The sequence below is a fragment of the Chiloscyllium plagiosum genome, chromosome 33, assembly GCF_004010195.1.
Source record: "Chiloscyllium plagiosum isolate BGI_BamShark_2017 chromosome 33, ASM401019v2, whole genome shotgun sequence".
NCBI classification, from domain to species: Eukaryota; Metazoa; Chordata; class Chondrichthyes; order Orectolobiformes; family Hemiscylliidae; genus Chiloscyllium; species Chiloscyllium plagiosum.
The window spans coordinates 12312689-12336395 of NC_057742.1; the positions used below are offsets into that span (position 1 = coordinate 12312689).

Consider the following 23707-nt stretch of genomic DNA (forward strand, 5'->3'; position numbering starts at 1 on the left):
ATAGTGTTAAATTATTCCAATTCTTCTTTCTTTTGTTTGTATTTTAATTATTGCATAAGAATAAAGTGTGCCTTGCTTCAAGCATGGTAGTTTGACCAATCAAATTGAAACCAGAACACAATGCCTTAAACTTGCCCCTAAAAGTAAGAATAAAATTGGGGTATAGACAATCTTCTTAGTATATTTTTAAGGGGTTTGGTCTGGTCCATAACGATAAGAGACACAACAGATAATTTTTGAGAAACTGAACAAGAAAGAAGAATAGAACTCTTCACTTTTTTTTGAATTGATGGAGCTAAAATCTTAGGTTGTGGAGAGAACAATGAAATGAAGGATACACAACTAACTCAGGAGAAATCCAATCTTATCATTCTCAGAGTGATGAAGTCTTTAGCCAATGGCCCCATCCAGTTCATAAACGTGAATGAGGAGCTAGAAGAGAAAGACAAGAAGCAGGGTACATTTAGAATGATACAAGTTTAGTACCATTAATCCAATGGAAAGACAGGAAGATAGGCAAACAGATCAGGCTCAACAGGAGCAGCTACAGAAGTATTGGCTTGAGCTCAAAGCAATGTTGGAGAAAATGTCTGAACCGCAGAAGCATGTGGCAATGCACAGCACACATAACAAGCAGTTGTAATTCACTCATGAGACAATCCCTTCAAAGATAAATGCAGTTATGCTCCAGTGTAAGAAATTAAACATGGCATAGAGGAGCCAAACAACCACAAAAGCAACAAGTCTAACGTCCAGGTTTCCATGGGAAAACAACTGCTGGTGAGTCTGGATAATTAATAGAGCAGGTTATGACAGAGAGAACATACTGAACTAACAGAAGGCTACAACTTCGATTGAGTCAGGAGAACCCAGGATGTAAAACCTGAAGCTTCAAAATTATTTGGAAACTCTTCAGGAACAAAACAGTAAATGCCAGGAAGATTTGAGCAACTCAAAACAGCTTGAGAAACAAAACAAAAACAGCAAATTCTGGAAAAATTCAGCAGGTCTGGCAGCATGCTTGGAGAGAATGAGATAGTTAACATTTTGAGTCCAGTGTCCCCTTGTCAGAACTGAACGAGATCAGTCAGCAGTTAAACTCGAATAAAACTTGGCTGCAGTATCAGGAGAAGCTAATTCTGAGACAGCAACTGCAATCCATGAAAGAAAAAAAACTTCACAACACAAACAGAAATGACAGATTGATATCACACATTGCAGAAATTGGATGCACACAACATCTTAAAGGGAATATTGAATATTTGAGCAGTCCATTTTATGGGAAGGGTTACAAACAGGTTAGCATTGAGCATGCATCTTACCTCAGCAAAATTCTTTCTTGGAAAAGAGCATCTTGCTACCATATATACTCGTATATAAGTCAATCTCATGTATAAAATGGTCCTTATATTTGGCCCCAAATTCTTGTATTTTCCATATAGCTCATGTATAAGTTGACCCTAGTTCTTCACAGTTACAGATGAACATTTATGAGTCAGTGTGCCTTCCCGTTGCACTCTGCTCTGGCTTTCTAGTCTGCTGGCCATACCGCTCCATTCCGGGTCTTCCAGTCTGTCAGCCATCACGGTCTGCTCCAGGTTTTCAGAATTACTGTAATAGTACCACAGTACAGGGTGACCACCATATCCATGGAGTCGGCTTCAGTTACCCACGGTTTTCCGCAGCCCGAACATATTATAGAGAATGTTCTAGACCCAGGGACCATGGGGCTGCTGGGAAGGTAAATTTCCCATAAATATTCATCCCCTCAAAAACGATTTCTCATGGATAAGTCGACCCCTTAATTTCATATTAAAACACTGTCTTCAAAATTCGACCTATACACGAGTATATACAACAGTTTTTTCTAAATGACCACTAGTAACTCTTGAGCAATGAAAGACTGATGCCAATCCGAGTATGTCAAGCCATTGTGGGAGAGTTGTCAACTCTCGGCTGGAGTGGAACCTGACTCAAAGTCTTCACCAGTGTTGCTCTGACATGTGTGAGGGTTGTTGACTTTCTGTTCTTTGTCTCCCTTGGTGGATCAGCTGATATTGGTAACATCCTGCACAGGAAATGGAAGCACAAACTCAAATCCTCCTAATTCATAGGAGCCCAAACACATGCACCAATATACCATGTTAAAACTGGCAGATGAACTTGAGGAATGATCTGACCTGAAGAGAAATGACTATTTCAGCTGTATTGTGTGGTAAGATGGGATAACCAGAGACTTATTATGTCACAGTGATGGATAAAAATGGCACTGGGATTTTGAGTGTGTAGGCTGTCAGGCAGGCTTTCCCCTTCCCTCTGTAGTGTACCACATTCTGTTTAATAAAACCAATTAAAGTTAATTTACCTGAGTGCAGACCTGATCTAACTATATTCTGCATTGCAAGTAAGTTACAACAATAGACAAAACTGAAACAATGGAAGAAGCATCCTGATGCAGGAAAGCAGCAAAATGTTCTTGTCTGCAGAAGTGGATGGTGAGCTGATGATTAACTAAGGTTGAAGGAACAAACACAGCGGCCTCTGCAGTGATGATGGCCTCCTGGTATCACCATTTGACTATTAATCCAGAGATGCAAGTAATGTTCTGGGGATGATGATGGAGCTTGAATTCAATAATAAACATCTGGAATTCAGAGTTTAATGCTGATTGTGAAACCATTGTTAATTGTCAGGAGAGAAAAAGAAAATCTGGATCATTCATACAAGATGACTCTCGTGGTCCAGTGTTAGTGTCCCTACCCCTAGACAGGCAGGCCCGGTTCAAGACCCACCCACTCCAGAGGTATGTAATAATCTCTTGGAATGGGTCAATTAGAAAAATTGATTTAGGAAAGAAATTGCCGTCATTAGCTGGTCTGGCCCATATGTGACTCCAGACCTACAATAATGCAGTTAACATTTAATTGTCTTTTGGGGGCAGTTTCAGATGGGCTATAAATGAAGGACTAGCCAGCAATATCGATATTCATGAAAGAAAGGGAACAAAGTCAGAACGAGCCACATATGAAATGAAAATAATTCCATGAAGCTCAGGACTCAGAGATGATCAATCTTTATTAATGTTTCAAAATTTTCTATCCATTTTTAAGATCAGGAGAATGTGGCACAGTCATTTCTATTGCCCATTGTTATCCCTACTGACGTCCTGCTTTTCACATTACATTTATTTACAATACATCCTGATTATATAGTGGGGGATAGAAAAATTATAGCCCTCTCTCAGTTGGATCATTAATCCCAAAATTACAGCCCACATAAAGCCAACAAAAGGCTGTTCCTTGAAATCACAAAGAAAAGTCCTTGCATTGCCCCCCCCCCCTTCCCCCCCCCCGCACCCCCGCACATCCTTACTGTTCCATACCAATCTACAATTAAAAGCAATTACTAACTCGAGATGAAAACAGTGCCTTGCACCTCAGCTTCAGAGCTGACCTGGGAGCCCTGATAACTCAGCTGCCTTGTCATTATCCGGAATAATAATCAAGCATCAAAGAGCAATCTATGAACTACAATGAAAATCTCTTGCTGGGAACACTCAAGTGGATAAGGTAACATGCCTTGTGGCTGTGACTTTCGATCTATAGCATCATAAATTGACTTGAGCCACGTGTCAAATCAGAATGTGTAAGCAACTACAGTAGACTGGAATATATAAGATGATCACCTTTTCACTCTTCACAAATGCACATTGATAACTCAGTCTAGAAGTGAGTACCTGTCCTCATTTTCCAGTTAATAAATGTATGTTTATGGCCACAGGAGTTGACCTCAATATTTCAGCTCAGAAATACATGCAATTATAAGGCAGTGCATGAAATCTGTGAGTGACACAAGCTAATTTGCCAAGAAGCTACATGGCAACTCCTACATCAAGCAGACCACTCTGAGACTCAGTGTCATAATTTGCTGATATTCCTCTACTCAACAACTGCATTATAATATCCTTAGTCATGCTTACTAACATGGCAATGTTTAAACAGGAACATCCCTATTTCAATGGTTCCCTTTACTGAATCTTAATGAATTTATTGGGAATTAATCACTACCAATTTTCAGGTAGCTTTTGAGTGAGGATCTTTAAGTTTTGAATGAATATTTTATTCCACCTATAAAAGTATACTTGATTAATCAAAATTGAAAAGTACACTCCAAAGCATTTCAACTTTGGATATGATGAGAAGTGTAATAATATTCAACTTTTCTCCATGGCGCTTTTCTGTGCCGCCTTACAAATATTTAAACATATTCTATGACAAATATGCAGCCTGAGGTGTTCTCTAAGTTACGAGTGCTAGAGCTGAATGGTCATTATGGCCTGTTCTCAATGTGTCTTTGTGGTAGCTACTCCAAGCTTTAGTGCATCCCTCAGCACATAGCCCCTGGTCTTGGAATGTGCCAATCACGTACCTTTGAAGAAATAGCCCCACCGATGTGATACCTCTAAACAACAAATCCCTATTAATGGATATCTCCTAATCAAAAGGTCCCTGTTAGCAACAATCCTTTATGTGAACATCTCCATTAAAAAGCATTTCATTAACTGGTGCCTCTATTGCCCCATAATGGCTGCTGTCAGCAGTGAAATTGCAAGCTGTCAATGGCTTATCACTTGGTATTCCATCCTGTTCACTTTAAACGATGGTTCTTGATGGATTTCAAGTAACAACATAAGAGTATTTTGCGTGTTTCACTATACTTCCTGGGACCAGAAAGCTTGTTACCGTGTAAAGAATGTTAATTTGCTCACTCATTTAAAGTTATTAACACTGGCAAACGTTTGAAGCCAAATAACAATATTGGTAATAGGTTTTTGCTCAAAGCTGTATTTCAATTAAACAGTAGCCTACTGATTGGTTGACAATCCATAACAGTAAATGTGGATAATTCTGCCTCCCAGTTTATAAACTAGTTGAAGCCAGGGGGTATCGTATTTCTTTTCATTACATTGCTCACTTTTCTTTCCATTTAATTACTGTGGATGTTTCTCAGTGCCTTTTAAACCCTTTGGTAAGGACACTGCTCACTTATTGAGGCTACCTGAATTGTTACCATGACATTATTGCCATAATGCATTGTGGTTAACAGAGATTGCCACCAACACCCACATTAAAAGAAAGACTTGCATTTACAGAGCATTGTTCATGGCTGCCAGATGTCTGAATGTATTTTCAGAGTGTAGTCACTATTTTAATGTTGACAAATGCAGTAGAACCTTTGCACACAGCATGCTTCTACATCAGTCTGATCGTGACTAGATAATCTGTTTTTACCTTTTGCATTTTCTGACATTGATTGAGGGGTTGATATTGGCCAGGACACTGGACATAATTCCCTTGCTTATCTTCGAAATAATAGTCAGCTGCTTTCGTGAACAGTGGTTGTCTTCCTTGTACTGTTCTGGATAAATTGGAGCTCAATCAAATTCAATAAATATCTGGAGGAATATTCACCATATTTTTGTGGTGAGGGGCACTCAAAGTTGAACCACGCTCCCTGCATTCTTGCACCAATAGAAGATGCAAAGTACAAAATATATATTGTATGACTGACTGTTCGAAATAGATACCTTCTTCCCATCACAGGCAGCATTCAATAGGTAAACAATAAGGAAGGTCCATTCCTGATGAGGGGCTTATGCCCAAAACGTCGATTCTCCTGCTTCTCGGATGCTGCCTGACCTGCTGTGCTCTTCCAGCACCACACTCTCGACTCTGATCTTCAGCAACTGCAGTCCTCACTAAACAAAAAGAAAGTCTCGCTCCAACAGTACAGGCTTCGGTGAGGTCACTACACCTGGAGCACTCTACATTCGTCTTGTCTCCATATTTAAGAATGATAAGTGGTGGTTTGCTATATTGGTTCCTGGGGTAAGAGTGTTTTTCTGGGATGAGGGTTGAGTAAAATGGGTCCATTCTTTCTGGAGCTGAGAACAATGGAAGGCAATCCCATTGAATCATACAAGATTCTGAAGTGGTTTGATGGGGGTAGACGGGGAGTAGTTAGTTCCATCGCTTTGAATCGAGATTACAGCGTGACAGTTGCAGGATTCAAGAAAGCAGTTCACCACCACCTTCTCAAGGGCAAGTTAGGGTGGGCTATCAATGCTGGCCAGTCAGTGACACTCCAAGTCCCACAAATGAATTTTAAAAAAAGGGACTGATCACTTGGTGTGGAGAAGAGGGGAAATTTCTTCTCTCAAAGCTTGGTGAACTTCTTTACCCCAGAGGGTTGTGGAAGCTCCATTGTTATGTTTAAGTTAAAAAACACATGTCACCAGGCTATAGTCCAACTCCTTCGTTAGTGCTCCGAAAGCTTGTATTTTCAAATAAACCTGTTGGACTATAACATGTAATTTTTAATATTGTCCATCCCAGTCCAACACTGGCACCTCGACATCAATGTCATGTTTAAGACAGAATTGGTCAGATTTTTGGTCTCTCAGGGAATTGGGAATATGGGGAGTGGGAGCAAACGTGAAGTTGAAGCAGATGAGCAGCCATGATTATGTTGAACAATGAAGTGAGCACGAAAGGGTCTATTACTCCCTGAGAGGACTCCTACTCCTTTTTCTTATGTTCTCACATCCACAGGCTTCATGTAAAGCAACGTTATTTCATCCAACCATTAGTTCACTGAGGTCTGTATCTGGACCAGGATATAGGAGAATATATATCCTTCAAAAAATAAGAACTCGGGAAAGGATCAAGGCTCAGAGTGCCATGCTTCACCAAGGTTAGTGAAGAGGAAGATCAAGGTGCAATGCTTGTAAGACAGTGATATTGTGTTTTAAAAGTAGATAAAGCAGACGTCCTTTATTTTAATCAAAGAAAGTTTGATCACAGTAGGACTGAAAATTTTACAACCTGTTCAGCTTTTCAGTCAGAACTCTCAACTAATCTGAGAGATTGGTGAAATGGGTGGACCTGTGGTGGATGAAATTTAATGTGGTGAGATGTGGAACATTTCAGTAGGAATGAGGAGAGGCAATAAAGGCAACAATTATGAAGAACTTGCCGGAACCCGTGGGGGGGGTTTGTAAATCTACATAGACTATTGGAGGTGGTAAGGCAGACTGAGAAAGTGGTTAATAAGGCATATGGGATGCTGGCCTTTGTAAACATAGGATTGTAAACAAGGCACTCGACATTTAGAGGGGTTTGGGCAGTGTAGACAGAGAGAAATGGCGACAAGATTGAGAAACAGTGGATACTGATTTAAAGTGATTGGCCAAATAGCCAGCAGTGACATGAGGGAGAACCAGCTTATGTAGCTCATGGTTAAGGTGTGAAATACAATGCCTGAGAGACAAACACAACTGGGGCTTTCTAAAGTGGGTTAGGATAGCACCACAATTTGAATGGATGGGGGGCGCGGGGTTAGGACTATCTGAGTTGTTCTTGCAGAGGACCTGGAAGGCAGAATGGCTTCTATACTGTAATTTGTCTGTGGTTCTATTTATCCCCCTCAATGGTAAGGTCTAATCGTCAATGCCCTACAGCACTTACGTCTGCAAAATCCCTTGCAAATATTAAGTCTCTGTATGGTCTGCTGTGTGGCTGTCCAAAAGAGAGGTTCAGCTGTCTGAAGGTCATCAATGTTATCATTGCAGAAAGCCAACAAATGGGAGACAGATTCAGAAATCTGATGAGAACGATGAACTTGATGAACCCCTGTTTGAAAAGCTAGGAGCCAATTAAGAAAGCTGTAGCACAGTTTTGAACGCAAGTCTATCGAACAACTCAACTAAAAATATTGTGGTTGCTGGACATCTGAAACAAACACAGAGTACGCTGAGGAAACTCAGCAGGTCTGGCAGCCTCAAAGGAGAGAGAGAGAAAAACAGAGTTAACATTTCAAGAGTGGGATTCAAAACTGAAGAAGAGCAATATTGGACTCAAAATGTTCACTTTGTTTCTCTCTCTACATATGGCTGACAGCCCTGCAGAATTTCCCCAGCAGTCTCTGAGCTTGCTCCTCGAAGTTGCAAAAATCCCTGTTCGAGGCTTGGTCTGACGTGCTGATTGCAACAGAGAAGCAAACTAATTGGCAATACTTTTCAAAAGTGCCACCATCTTTCCTCTTCAATTATGGGATATTTCCATTTGATAGCACTCACTACTGTCACCCCTTGAACTGTGGGTAACAGTTGATCAATGGCTTTCACATGTTGAATTCATAGAAACAACAGATGGCTAGCCAAGGGAAGCTGGAGCTTTAGTTCTGAAGAATTATTTTGTGTTGCCAAAATTTATCAGTTGCTTATGAGACAAGAATAAGATTGATTTTACTGTGCACTGCGTAACTCCGTGTTAAAGTGTGTAGTTACGTAGAAGATGCGCCACAGAAACTAGACTTGGTTGGTGTATGAATATGAAAAGGCCTTTTAACTAATTTGTATCTATTTCCTGGGTCTCTCTGATATTACAAATTAAAGCAAAGAAGTAAGTATTGGTACTTGACATGCAGCGAAGGTTTATGAATAGCAAACCCATCCTTCACAAACAGTTCTTGCGGTCTTGCAAGGACGTAGGCTAATCTCTCAAAAAAAGTGCACGGAAATCAATCTTTTTATGAGCTATTATGCTGTCAGATTTTGTCAGAGCAAGATAATTATTGAAAAAGAATCTGCAGAAGGGAACCTTGAAGGTCATTTTTAAGCATGGCCAAACTCAGATGTGACATCAACAGTGCATTGCATCTGTCTCTCCTGATCAAAGACACTGTCCAGAGATCACAAGAAGCTTCAGATTTCCATCCCATTTGAATTACACAGTGAACACAAAATCTTGCATGTTGCTGAAACTCAGCTGTAACTGAACAGGCATATCGTCAGACGGAATATGTGAACGATGATGGGTGTACACACTGATATAACTCTGACATCAACAGGTCCATGGTACTGAGACTCGGAGAAGAATTGAGGAACAGTATCAGAGAACCATAGTCAGAATTCTCTACACTGGTGTGTAAATGAAAGAGGTTGTTGGAGCTGCTGAGAGTCAGACACTGGCAGATGAGGCAGAGCCTGAGATGCAGCTGACTTAGAGGCAGTCTATCTAAGTTGAGGAGTACTGTGTACATTGGTAGCACCCAGACCTCTCAGGAGGTTGACTCGATGAGGGCAGAACTGCATAGAGTTGAATGTGGCACAAGCAGAAAGGCTGTGAGCAGCCTAGCTGCCAGGCTGGAATTGTGGGGCTGCGTCTGAAACAGGATGTCTCAACAGGGTTTGAACGTACACTGTGTGCAACCAGGACTCAAACATTTCAGTGTGGCAGATACCTTAACATGCTGTAGCATACTGTCATCTGGGGGTGGGGTTTGGGCTGCAACTTACAATGGGAGCAGGGTGGATTGCTCACATAACCCCCTCCCAACCCCCGAGGGGAAGTCAATAGTGAGATAGCCAACCAAACAGAAGCCTGCTCCACAGAGCACGACAAATTGTGGGCTGACTATATAGTGCAGTTGTAGGACGTCCACCTCTCTCCCTCCCTCGGGATCACCAACCGCACCACGAGCTCTGGTTTGGCACAGAGATCCCATAAAGAAGTCACCGTGGATCCTGGTCTGGGCTCTATTGGGTCAGGGTGCATTATGGGAGGGGTCAGTGGGTGACAGTATCATGGCATGGGGGAAGGGGATATGGGAAGGAAGGAGGGCAGTACTACCTCTGGGTGAGGGGGTAAGTTTCACGGACATGCTGAATCCGGAGACAGCATGAGGATAAAGAGGAAGGAAATGAGAGGAAGACGAGAGTTTAGGTATCAGGAGATCTCCAGAAGAGGTTGGCCTGGTGGGTTATGGCAAGGGAACAAGTGGCAGAAAATGGATGGCATTAATCTTTGTGACAAGTCTTTTGTGTTTATTCTTAGAGGGGAATATGGTAGAGGATGGGCCAGGGAGTTATAGTGATAGAGTCATAGAGATGTACAGCATGGAAATAGACCCTTCGGTCCAACCCATCCATACCTACCATATCCCAACCCAATCTAGTCCCACCTGCCAGCACCTGGCCCATATCCCTCCAAACCCTTCATTCAAAGTTTGGGAGAAGATTTGTAGCTTGGGTACTTGTTGTTGTGGTTCTGTTCGCCGAGCTGGGAATTTGTGTTGCAGATGTTTCGTCCCCTGTCTAGATGACATCCTCAGTGCTTGGGAGCCTCTTGTGAAGCGCTTCTGTGATGTTTCCTCTGGCATTTATAGTGGTTTGTCTCTGCCGCTTCCAGTTGTCAGTTCCAGCTGTCTGCTGTAGTGGCCGGTACGTAGTGTACAAAATCCCATGCAAGGACTGCACAAAACACTACATAGGACAACCAGGAAGACAGCTAACGATCTGTATCCATGAACACCAACTGGCCACGAAATGACACGACCAGCTATCCTTAGTAGCCACACATGCGGATGACAAGCAACTGGGACAACGCTACTATTATAGGACAAGCCAAACAGAGAACAGCCAGGGAACTCCTAGAGGCATGGCACTCATCCACAGATTTAATCAACAAACACATCGACCTGGACCCAATATACCAACCACTACAGCGGACAGCTGGAACTGACAACCGGAAGCGGCAGAGACAAATCATTATAAATGCTGGAGGAAAGATCACAGAAGCGCTTCACAGGAGGCTCCCAAGCACTGAGGATGTCACCTAGACAGGGGACGAAATGTCTGCAACACAAATTCCCAGCTCGGCGAACAGAACCACAACCAAACTTTCATATTCATATACCCATCCAGATGCCTTTTAAATGTTGCAATTGTACTAGCATCCACCACTTCCTCTGGCAGCTCATTCCATATACACACCACCCTCTGTGTGAAAACGTTGCCCCTTAGATCCCTTTCCCCTCTCATCCTAAACTTATGCCCTCTATTCTGGACTCCCCCACCCCAGGGAAAAGACTTTATCCTATCCATGTCCCTCATAATTTTGTAAACCTCTTGAGTTGGAAAAGCCTAGGATTTTCTTGCATTCCAGGCTGACCCGGGCTTCAGCCAAAAGAACTGTGCCTTATTAAAAATGTATTCATGGTATTACAGATAAACTCTGATGTCCAAAACAGAAATTAGAAATCAGTGCTTCCGTGATATTATCATTGACTCACCTCTACTGGTTCCAGCTGAGATGCTTTGACTGTTTGTTCTCTGTGTATGCCACGACTTGACAGCTACTGTCACAGCTGACCAAGCCAGGCACTGCCTTTATACAGAGCAGGGAGATTAGCTGGAAGGTCATGTTTGCTACAATGTCATTGTGGAGACCTGATGCTTAATACTATTTACTCAAGAAAGGTAGATGGAGTTAGAATTGTCGGACTATAAAGAGGCCATTCGGACCATTGTGTTCTGACCCAGCCAAATCCTGTTTCCCTGCATTTGGTCTGTAACTTTGTTGGTTTTGGCAGCTCCTCGCATTTTTTTATAAACTTTCAGGAGGACATCTGTCTCTACTGCTCTTTCAAGAAGCTCCAGGTCCCCACCATCATGAAATAATTTCCTCCCAATTCCCCTGTAAACCTCCCACCTTAAATTCCGGCCCTCTCTTTTTTATGGACCCTCAACCAAGGACTTTCCTCTTTTCCACTCTATCATAACCTTCATAATTTTTGCACCTTCATTAAGTATCCCCTTAGTCAACCGCTCTGACATACAGTATCAGCCTGATCTAAATGATTGGTGGAATAGCCTTAAGAGATGAATTGTCTTCCTTCTATCCAACTAGCCATGTGTCAGGCTAGTCTGCCACTAATTTATGTACCCTGTGCATCGTACCGCTCCATGTTTAAAGTTGAGGTGCAATGCTGGAAGGAACTGTAGCATAAAAGAAGCTCAACAATTTTCATTTTTCACTGTAATGCTACTTTGCAGATAAAAATAAAGGTGACTTTTATGGAAGACCAGCGTTTGATTTATTAAACTTGAAATGTTACATTTCTAACCGAGTGTTCACTCATCTGTATGATGAGAGGCTTTCAAGGGGGATTGATGGACTGGTGGCAGCCAACATTGACAGAAAAATAGCTATTATCAAAATACTTTTCAGCAGTTACTGTATTTGTAAATATCATAGATGTGACAGCCCAAAGAGAACATGAGAGGATTTATCTGCAATCCTGGATTGTTCTATAACCAAATGGTGGTATGTAGTCATATGATTCCAAATAGTTAACAACATACAGACACAAAAGACCCATCACCCAGTGACCGATGACATTTTGAAGTTTTTGGTAAAATGATATTCATAGTGGAAAGCCTGAGATGATGAGGATGATATTCACAGTGTTTGTTTGTTTGAATCGCGCATTAAGAAAGACGTAGGGAATCTGGAGCAGTGTGATAGTGTTTGCTTAAAACAACTGATGAGACGGTATGGAAAGAATGGTGCTTAATCCACTTATTAGACACACCATTCCTTTTCTATGTGTGATACAAAGGCAAGTCTATAACAATGAGTGCTATTAAACCAATTAACTTTTATATGTAAAACACATTTGCAATCAACCGGTTCAGAGATGTTATGATATTTCTGTAGTAGAGGGGACTTGAACCTGAGTCTCTCTTAGCTCAGAGGCAGGGACACTACCACTGAACTACAACAGCCCAGAGGCAGGGACACTACCACTGAACTACAACAGCCCAGAGGCAGGGTCACTACCACTGTACTACAACAGCTCAAGCATGCTTGCAGATATTCTCTAATCAATCTTTTCATAGATGTTGTTACATCCTTCTGGAGTAGGATATGAATTGAACCCAGGACTCCAGGCTTAGAGGTAGGGACACTACCACTGCACCACAAGGGCCCTCATCTAGCACAGTTGTATTCTTCTAACAAAATGATAATTGTAGGAATCAACAGTGGAGGCTATCAGAAAAAAAAATGGTTTGCATAACAAACCTAAATAAGGCTAATATCTCAGTCTACATAAACTACATAGCAAAAAGCACTAGAATATCAATGAAAATATTTTATAAAACAACTTTCTCTGTATCTGTACTAAGCCAAGCAAAATAGGGTTAGACAAACAATCCATAACTTCAGAGACAATAGGGTGGTGGAATGGTAGGTGTTTCCAATGAATCTATACTTCCCCTAATCCATAAACTATCATTGGCATGGAAGACCACATTAGGCTAATAAAACACTACTTCCTTTGGTGAAATGTATACATTAAATCCTTGCTGGCCTTTTTGGTGACTTGCTATGTCTAAAGCAAATTCCAAACCTCAAATAAATGAACCTATTTGGGGAAAAACGTGTGAATGCCCAAAATTGACTTTTGGTGTAATTAAAAATAATTTGCTTCAGATTTAACTGTGCTTTGCTTACACGACTGTGGTTGTTACGAGTCATTATCTGAAGTGTTTCGCTCGGTCTCAAATCTACTAAATGCGTCCTTTCAAAACATTAGCGTTTTTAAGTATAAAATATGGGCCTCTATGAGGCAAGGTTTCGAAAACATTGAATACTAAAATCCAAATTCTGAACTTTGCCAGAAAACTAAATGGCTTGCTTGATAGGAACCATAAAATAATGCCCCTAGCAAATAATTTGCTTTGAATGTTATCAAGATGCTTTAAATAGAATTTATTAAAATTGGTGATAACCTATCAATATGAATCGTTGGAACATATATGATTTTCTGATCCAGTCTTCCATTAGTATTTTCTTATTAGATCTTCGAAAGCAGTTAGCAATAAACTTGTACACAGAGACAGTGTGCTCATTATCTCAATTAGGATCAAATCGGCTAATGCTTTGAAACATTTCAGATCCATCCACTTCCAGCCTCATTGGCTTGACATTTGTGAAGCTCGCAGTATGATGGACGATGATGACTGATGAATGAGGGCTGCGTACAGGAAAGTCAGCTGCAATTTTGTACTTCTTTGCAATGGGTTCAAATTGCCTCCTGAACCTTTATATCAAATAGGCACCCTTAACTAAAATGGGGCTGACATTTCATTTTCTCCATGTTATCTATCCAACTGAGGCAATGAGCTAGGACCACTCTTCGGCTATCCATTCACGTATCCTTCTTTGGACAGCAAAAAGTCCTGTGATGTGCTATTCGATTTCTCATCAATTGTTTTGGCTTCAAAATCGTTTTTCTTCAAAGTGTTCTTTTTTTTTCAGATTTTTGATTCTATTTCTGTATAAAAAAAACTGCCCTCGCACTCAATATCTTCACTAGCAACTGACACATGTTAAAGAACTCACAAAAATATTGTGCAAAATAGATTGGTAGCCCATGGTTCTACCAGAAATCTACGCACATCTAAATCAGTTCTGTAATTGTCTTTGTAACTGAAACCATATTTTCTTAATATGAAGTTCATCTAAATATATTTGCAGTATAAAACTGCTGACAATAGATGTTGAAGCAAGGAGGCAGAAGTCTGCCATGCATAACTTATAATGTTCACATTTATGACTGCATAGTTCCCTTTTAGTTTCCAAAATGTCTGTGATGATTTGAACCCTGAAGTCAATATGGTGCAAACAGAAATGGTGTATGTGTTGCCCTCAGAGGACCTGGAGTGGCTCTGAAGAAGGCTGGTCCGAGAAATGGTGTCTGGAAGAGTGTAGTCGGTCGAAGAGCAAGGTTTGGCATTGCACAGACAGCAGCTGCTGTTAGAGGATTTGGTAAGAAGCCAGTTGCCAATGGTTTTGTGAGGTGCTTCTGAAAAGCCATCTTTGTCTGTAGAAAGGAAACAAATAAACATGATTAAGACGTCTCAGCCAGTCTTGCCAATACTGTAGTTAAATAGACCTGTAATGGTTAGTCCTCATCAAGCCTATTCACATACTGCTGTTTATTGATTTAATCTTGTCTCAGATATTTCAATGCTATCAATCATACTTTTTCTAATAGAAGCTTTTTCTGAAGACACTACAGGAATCACAGGATATGGAGATAGGGTGAGACGGTGGAATTGAGGTCGTAAATCAGGCATGATTTCACTGAATGACAAAGCAGCCTGAAGTAGTTTCCTGACCAGCTCCTGTCCCTACTTGCTACGTTCTTTACAGCACAGTGGGAGGCCCTTCAACCCATTGTGTCTGTACTAGCTGCCCATTAAAGCAAATCTGAAACAATGCCCAGTTCTCTTTCCAGAACTCGGCATTTTCTTTCTATTTAAAACCACTTTTCCTTCATAAAATGCTGTGGCCTCTGCCTGAGCCATTCCCGATGGCAAAGTATTTTATGCTCTAACAACTCTGTACAAAGCAATTTCTCCCAATCCCTTGACTCACTTTCCCAGTGACAATGTTAAATTGATAGCTCTTTGTCACTAAGTTGCTAACCAGAGGCAATAGCATTTCCCTGTACAAATAAAGCAAAGCCTTCATAATTTTAAAGACATCTGAAAAATGTATTCCCAATCTGTGCAGCTCTTGTGGTAACATCCTTAATATACCAAGTGTCCCCTTATAGGGTATTTGGTCTCTTAATTGGTATCTTCCTGGTTTGAGCTTAATGTTGTTTGATAATAATGATGTGTATAAGTGAAGCTAACTTTCTGTTTCCCTTTACTTGTATTGGTCCTCCTACAGCAATACTATTACTGTGCAATTTTAAAATAACAAAATCTTTTTTAAAAATGGGCTTCTTCTGTTAGAGTTCTTCCTTACTAGAAAAAATGTCAGTGCTGTGATTTATTTTTTAAGAAATGTGTTTTTACTATTGGGTGTTAGGTCACTTCCAAATCAGGTATAATACATATTTGGAATTGTATTTTGTATTTAGCTATTCAGCATACAATTTGCTGTTAGTTATCAATGTTCTACATCCAGTAATCTTGTAACAATAGCTTGTCTATGAATATGAAGATAAAAGGCAACTTCTAGGGTGAAGTATAGATTTGTGCTGCAGTTCTTTAGTTCATCCTTAATCCTAAGGTTGCAACAGGAGAGGAAACTTGGTAACATGAAAGTAGATTTCTATACATCATGAATAATAATCCCTTCATCACAGAGATCACCTTGGTACAAGAGGATGAAGTCAGGCAACATTTGGCTATTTAGAGATTAATTTTTAAATGGCATTCTGCAGGAATTGCATTCTAAATAAAGCAATTATCCTCTTACTGGCATGTTAGATTGTTGCATCGTTTTAACTATTAACAAATGCATTTCTGCTTCATTTTGCATATATTTGCAATTTAGAAACTACATTTTTGTTGTTGTTCTGGTCTGTAGAATCTCCAAATCTGAGCTTAATATTCTGTTAAGTGATGACAATTTAAACAGAATACTGAAACTAGAATAATTTCTAATACTGGCCCATGGAAATCTTCATATTACAGATTATCATTAAAAATACAGCTCCCGCATCATGGTCCCTTCATATAATGACTTTAAAAAGTGTGAAGGAATAGTACTTAAAGTGCAGGAATGCCAAATAACAAGAGTGAATGAAATGTTGCTTAAATTATTTTGTCCAGCATAGTTCTACTTAAACCATCAAATAATACTGTGGATGCTGGAAATTGAAAACAAGCAGAAAATGCTGGAGAAACTCAGCAGATCCAGCAGCATTCATACATGAGAGAAACAGGGTTAATATTTTAAGCCTGATATCTTCAGAATTCCAAACTTTTTCAGTTCTGAAGAAGAGTCATATTGGTCTTGCAATGTTAACTCTGTTTTTCACTCTCCATAGATCTGATGAATTTGTCCAGGATTCTCTGACTTTTATTCTAATTAACCCAATTATCAATCTTTCCACATGACTATGTATTCATGTGAAAACAATATGCAAATGATTATATTTTTGTTTGTAAAATGTTATGATATAACAAACTTTTAGGGACTGGGTTACTCGGTATTCAGTATTTTGAGAAGGGAGGCCAAGTTGGAGTAATATGCTAAGAATGCATTGGTGCCTCTGTGAAAAAAGTAGTCAGCATGGTTAATAAACTGCTCAGTCATTACCCAATCCTCCAAAGATGTCAATAAACAAACTCGGACTAAAGTGCTCACCGCCAACACCGCAGTCTGTTGAAGCTTGGTATAAGGACTGTATTTAGGCTTAGATGGTTTTCCTGTAAGTCTCTCCTTATGTCTTCTACTAGTCATATGCTGTATTGGGAATCAAGCAGACTTACAAATAAACAGAGTGCTTGAAAGAAAGAGGTTATTCAGTCATTTTAGTGAAAGCACAATATTAACATTGTATTTTTATATTAAGTTAATATTGCTAGCCCTTTGTCTCCATGCAACTTTTATGTAACATTTGCCTTTTGCCGTAACTTTCAACTTGGTAAAGACATCTGCTATAAAAGAGCAAGCCTCAAAATTACTTTACCTGTCAGGTTTCACATTAACTGGGACATTAATGTGAACTTCTGCTGTAGTAATGATGGTGCAAATGTCATCATTCACTCCTTAAACGCTGGCAATTTCTGGAATCCGCACATGTGCAGTCTCGCACAGAAATCCAGAAGTTGCCCCCAGTGATTTTATGCTTCCCCACAGGGTGTGTTGTTGAGAATGAAATCAGTGGAAAATCTGTAAACTGATGAGAACTTCTACCTTAATACAGTTAGACTCACTGTCATATCACTCAGTAAATATTGTGCTCTGTTGAAGGAGGTGTAACTGGGTTTTTACAAACAGAATAAGTTAATAATTACTGCTGAACAGTCTCTCTGGCCATGAAAGAATAACGTTATGAATGTTGAACCAATCCAACAAACTTTGCAAGAGTACTGTTAATACCTTTGCAGATATAGGGAAGGATTTCCTATTTCTGTAGGGGCTATGAGCATTATGTCCACCTTGGGATTTTTAAAAGTTTGTCACTATCTCTTCACAGTCTTTAAGTTAATATCTTGGAACTCCCTGCTGAATGGTCCTGCGGGAGTTCCTTCACCACATGGACAGCAGTGCTTCAAGAAGCAGGACCCGCACCATCACCTCATGGAGAAAAAAGGATAGTAAGTAAATGCCAGCCTTGCTGGCACTGCCTGTATCCCCAAACACAATTTGCTTTTAAACAATGATGCAAACTTGACCATCAAATCCTTTCTGTCATTAAATATCACAATATTAATGTGCAATAATGAAGCACATTAAATAACTTGTGAATTTGGGCTTGCTAATCCATAATTATTGCGCATCAATTTTTCTTCCACATACTGGGACCAGTTAGCAGAGTCAACTAGATGGTTAGTGTGCAGTTCTGATGTAAAGACAGGAGCACAGGGTTCAATTCCTGTTCTGGCGAAGGTAGGTCTACCTGCAATTGAAGGGGAAGTGGTACTCTTCAAACACCATAACCAACTGTCCCTCTCTAAGACAAAACAAGATGCCTATAGTATCATGAGGATTCTGACTCATCACACATCCACCTATTTTGGTTATACTTCATTAAAGCAAGTATCACAGCACTGTATTGCCAGCACCACTAGATGATAATCATCATGAACTAAGCTCTGAATATTTGTTAGTAATCCACAACCTTTGTTCATCATGGGGAAGATATAAAGCTCTGAAATGATCACAAACAAACCACAAAAACCACATATAATTTAAGCAGGAACCACCTCGGTCATTTATCATTGAAGTATTTTGCTTCACTTCAATGTGATTGCAGGTTTTATGTCTCAGTAAAAGTGGACACTCCAAATTGGAATCAGAATGGTGATGAATTTCACTGGCAGTCAGCTATGTGGAAGCTGAAGGAAATACAGCTCATCTCTCTCTAGTGTTAAGATACCTTCCAGTAAGATGGCGCTGGATATGGTTGACTACTTGCGAGCTCCTGCGCGCAGATCTAAGTTTTCTATTTTCTACAATCGTTCTACACTCTTTAAACTTAATAGCGTGCTTTTAAAAATTATTAATAACTGTTTTATACTGAATAGATTCACAAACTCTTAACCTGTACCTGTGTTTTTGTTTTTGCCACTGTTTGCCTATTACTATCTATGCTACTTAGCCATGTTGATTAGATTAGATTATTACAGCGTGGAAACAGGCCCTTCGGCCCAACAAGTCCACACCGACCCACCGAAGAGCAACCCACCCAGACCCATTCCCCTACATTTACCCCTTCACCTAACACTACAGGCAATTTAGCACAGCCAATTCACCTAACCTGCACATTTTTGGATTGTGGGAGGAAACCGGAGCACCCAGAGAATGTGCTAACTCCACACAGAGAGTCGCCTGAGATGGGAATTGAACCCGGGTCTCTAGCGCTGTGAGGCAGCAGTGCTAACCACTGTGCCACCGTGATCTGCCTGGATTGCTAACAAGACAAAGCTTTTCTCTGTGCCTTGGTACACATGACACTAAATTCAATTCAATTCAATTCAATGGAACAAAGTTGAATCCAGAGACCACAGTCAGCGATTTAGCGTACAGGTTGCTTGGTAAATGGTTGATATCTTCAACTATTGAAGGACTCCAAAAGCTAGAAGGTAAGATCATGCTATATCTTGAGGCTTTATATAGTCTTGGTGCTGTGTTACTTGGGAAATCCAGGTTGCTGTGTGACACCTATTATAGTCTGGAGCTATGGATGGTACAGCCACCCTTTATCTATTAGGTAAAAACAATGACTGCAGATGCTGGAAACCAGATTCTGGATCAGTGGTGCTGGAAGAGCACAGCAGTTCAGGCAGCATCCGAGGACAGGCAAAATCCGAGGACAGGCAAAATCGACGTTTCGGGCAAAAGCCCTTCAGGTTGATTTTGCCTGTCCTCGGATGCTGCCTGAACTGCTGTGCTCTTCCAGCACCACTGATCCAGATCCTTTATCTATTACACAGCTGATCAGGAGTCTCTCTGATTTTTGCCCCACCTGTCATCACAAGGATTTATAGGTGTATTCCTTGGCCATCAATGTCTGGGATGGGGCTCGACATGACTGTTCTGGCTCTGAGACAGGACTGTTACCCTTTGTATCAGAAGCACTCCCCCATGCCTTGCAGTCTGCATAAATAAATCCTCAAGCTTACATTTTAGCCCAATTTATTAAACACAGCTAATGTGTATAAAAATTACCTCAACCTGACAATGAACATATTTCTAAAAATATATAGCTTCAGCGTAAATATTTTCTGTAAACCAGATGTGCTTATCCCTCATAACTGTTTGTAAAAGACAGAAAGAAAGTTGACAGATGTAGGTATCAAGTTAAGCCAGTTTTCTCGTGAGACTCTTGTATATTTTGTTGAAGGTTTCTGGTATGCACTGTCGAGTCATCCACTACAGTATATACAATCCTGTTTGTGCAGTGGTCTGCAAGCACATACTGTTCGACGCTGCACTGAATTAGTGGAATTGAGCGTCAGAAACAGTGAAGACATCTTGGCCACCAACTGCGCAACAGGCCAGTGTTGCTAAAGGTAGTAGTTTGGGTGAAGGGATAAGGTCAGTGAGATATGAGCAGTTAATAGCCTAAATGAAACGACAACATGCAGTGGTCCAATATTTTAAATGATTAACAGCTGTTTGAACATATTCCCTGGAATAAACCATCCTGAGGTGCTTTATTGGGAAGTTGGAGAAAGGGAGCTGGAAAAGAGAGAGAAAATATAGGGGATGAGGGAGGTGGGAGGGAGGTTATCAAAGTCAGAGTGTGAGTTTTTGAATAGGTTTTCCTGGAAGAGGTGGCAAGGCTGAGGAATTTAGAAAGAGAATTTTAGATTTAGAGGGATGTGCATCCTGGCTGTGTGTACTCGTTTCGTCACCAAACCTTCCTCTTCCCGTAACTCTCCATCTATCGACTAGCCTTTCTTACATTGCCAACAACACAAATGCCCAGAGAGTACGAATAAAAAAAACTATTTCTTGCAACATTGTGAAGATCCTCCTCTGCTGGAGAATGTTCCAGTGATGAATGTTAAGTTGTTCAGGGTTGACAACTCCATTCCTGTCACCAATTGGGAGAGGGGTAACACAAGCAGAGGAGTAGAGGGCACACGTCCCATGTTGTGAGTGAAATAGCAACTGCCCAGAAGTCTTTATTTACACAAACAGCACATGCTGAGTTGCAGAACTGAGATCAGAGTGCAAGTGGAGAAAGAAACACTCACTGCACTCATGCCACTTGCTTGGAATTAAGCAAAGCAGGTCCCATCTGCTTTCAGAAAGGCATAGATTAGAAGGATCCTACTCCTGAGGCTGCTTGGGAAGCAGCATTTACCTAGTCAATTGCTGAGTCTGGTGTAAGTAATGAGATTCCTTGGATGAATGCACAAAGTAAAATTCAAGGTCTCAGCTTCTTAAATTCTGGGAGAAATATTTCTAGCTTTAACTCACCTGTTTGAGTTGTGTTTCAGAGTTAACATAAATCTCACAGATATTACAGTGAAAAGCCTTGCTCTGTAGACCGATGCTCCCTTTGTTACCGATGCGTTTGGTTTTGTACAAAGTCCGTGGGAAGAGTCTCAGTCTGCTTCTTCTGCTGTGACTGTTCTGTCCCTGCAGCATTGACTTATGCTTGGACCCTAAAATGTGAATATCAGATAATTATATTGCAATGCATCAGGCTTAACACTGTTATTTCTAATGACAGCAAAACTGGCCACAAAAAGATTTACAAATTGATCAAACAAAACCATTCAACCATTAGCTTCATTAACAAACAATTAAAGTTTTATTGATTTGATTTAATTTATTCTTGTCACATGTATCTGGGTACAGTGAAAAGTTTTACTTTGCATGCTGTACAGGCAGACTATATCATGTCAAGTGCATTAGGGTAATATACCAGAGCGCAGAATACAATATTATGCCTGCAGAGGAGATGCAGAAAGAGTTTGGTATTATATTCTTTCCACAGATGCTGCAGAGCTTTCCCAGCAACTTCTGTTTTTGGTTTGGATGTAAAATATCCCTGCTTTGAGCTGGTTTGAAGAAGAGCAGGAGAGCTTTTCCCAGTCTCCTGACCAATATTCTTCAGTCAACAACTCTAATAAAAACAGATTGTCTGGTCATTATCACATTGCTGTTTGTGAGAGCTAGTCACACATAAATTGTTTTACTGTGCTATATGTTTCCTGCATTACAGCAGTGACTATAATTCAGAAATACCTTGTTGGTTGTAAAGTGCTTTGAGACGTCATGAGGTTGGGAAAACCATTTTTATCTTTTTTTCGTTTATGACTGCTTCAGTGGAATTGCCCAGCTCTCGCTTTGGCACAACCTTTAACAATACAGTCACTCTGGAATCAATGAAAGTTATGCTCTAATGTCTAAGTAGAAATACTTCCGCAAAGGTGACCTGTCTTTTAACCTAATGAATGGAATGAACTCTCTTTGATGTCTATATACTACGCACAATAGTTCCAAATCTCTCTCATCTTTGCTATCCTATGGCAGAAAAAGGGGAACAGTGTAAAGAGTTAGACTCTGGTTCTGAATCGAAGAGATTCTTGGGATCAAGGATTCTTTTCCCTGTGGTCAGGAGAATATCAAATCAGCTATTGATGGAGTTAATAGTAGTTGTCTTATCCCCAAGATGGTGAATTTCAAGATGAGGGAACACATTTTTAAGGTGAGAACAGAGAGATTTTAAAAAGACTTGAGGCAAATTTTTTTAACACAGAGGGTGGTACACACATGGAATGAACTTCCTGAGGAAGTGGTGGATGTGGGTACAATTACAATGTTTAAAAGACGTTTGGATGGATACATGAATAGGAAAAGCTTGGAGGGATATGGATCAGGAGCAGGCAGGTCTAGGTTTTACATCTAAGATCTAATGTTCTTCTTTGAGATTTGGATACTTTAGGTGGATTTTATAGCTGACAGTTCTTATCCATTCAGAGAAATTGTGCATGTCAGCACAAGGGAAGCAGGTGATCCAGAAAGTTGCTCACAGGATGGAATTTATATTTGCAATCCAAATGGCTAGGCTCCCAATTGACCAACAGCCCTTAATTTGCTTTTGCCGCTTTTCATCTTTATCACTTCTGTCATTAAAATAACAACTAATTTTCCATCAAAGTGGTTCTCCCTTCACAGTTTCTGTTTTATTTAACTGATTCTCTGCCGTGATTCCATGGGAAATGGTGACATTTTCTCAAGCAATTAATCCATTGTGTGATAGTGACACCTGTCGCTTTGTAATCTTTTGATAAGAGCTTAAGTAAAAATACAGTTGGCACACGGTTTTTAAGGTGCAATGCATATTAGGATAGCTATTTCAAACATCCTGCTTTTTTGATTAAGTGATTTCATCAAATTCACAATCTGCTCCCCAGGACACTGTTAGAGTTCTCCTTCATAGACCGTCTCTCAGAGATGAAGACCACAATGTCTGATATGCGTGGAAAATAATTTGGGCAGAACATTACAGGGGCCAGTCCATAACGTTTGACAGGTGGCTCAATTAATGCAGTGTGGGACAACTGCCCCTCAGTGGGATGTCCCACCCTCTGGAGATGCTGACTAATCTGATTAGCTGGCAGCTCCAGCAGCCCAGGCAGTGCTAGAGCTCCCTAGGGGACACTATTGGGACTGCAGGTAAGGCCCATGATGGAAGTCCTATGGATTCCAGAGTCAGTGGGGGTGGGGGTGGTGCAGGAATTTTTCATAAAATTAGCAAGAGGCATGTGAGAAGAATAGGGGGTGGGCTTTAAAGTATGCATCATGGACAAAGGGTGCCCCCTGAAAATAGCACCCACTTCCTTCCTGTCATTTTGAATAGTTTTTTAAAA

The 23707-nt window shown here is 40.5% G+C and overlaps 1 protein-coding gene across 6 annotated transcripts in view; it reads right to left on the minus strand.

The window, feature by feature from the left end:
• Nucleotides 1-11928: 11928 nt before the first annotated feature.
• The window catches only part of znf385c (zinc finger protein 385C), a 414328-nt gene continuing 402549 nt past the window's right edge, over nucleotides 11929-23707 (minus strand). For all 6 annotated transcript variants that reach the window (XM_043674952.1, XM_043674956.1, XM_043674954.1 and 3 more), the window contains 3 exons: nucleotides 21306-21493; nucleotides 17016-17114; nucleotides 11929-14730 (listed from right to left, as the gene is read on the minus strand). In XM_043674952.1, coding sequence (XP_043530887.1) covers nucleotides 14518-14730; nucleotides 17016-17114; nucleotides 21306-21493 — 500 coding nt within the window. In that variant the 3' untranslated portion in view covers nucleotides 11929-14517. The remainder of the gene's footprint in view (nucleotides 14731-17015; nucleotides 17115-21305; nucleotides 21494-23707) is intronic.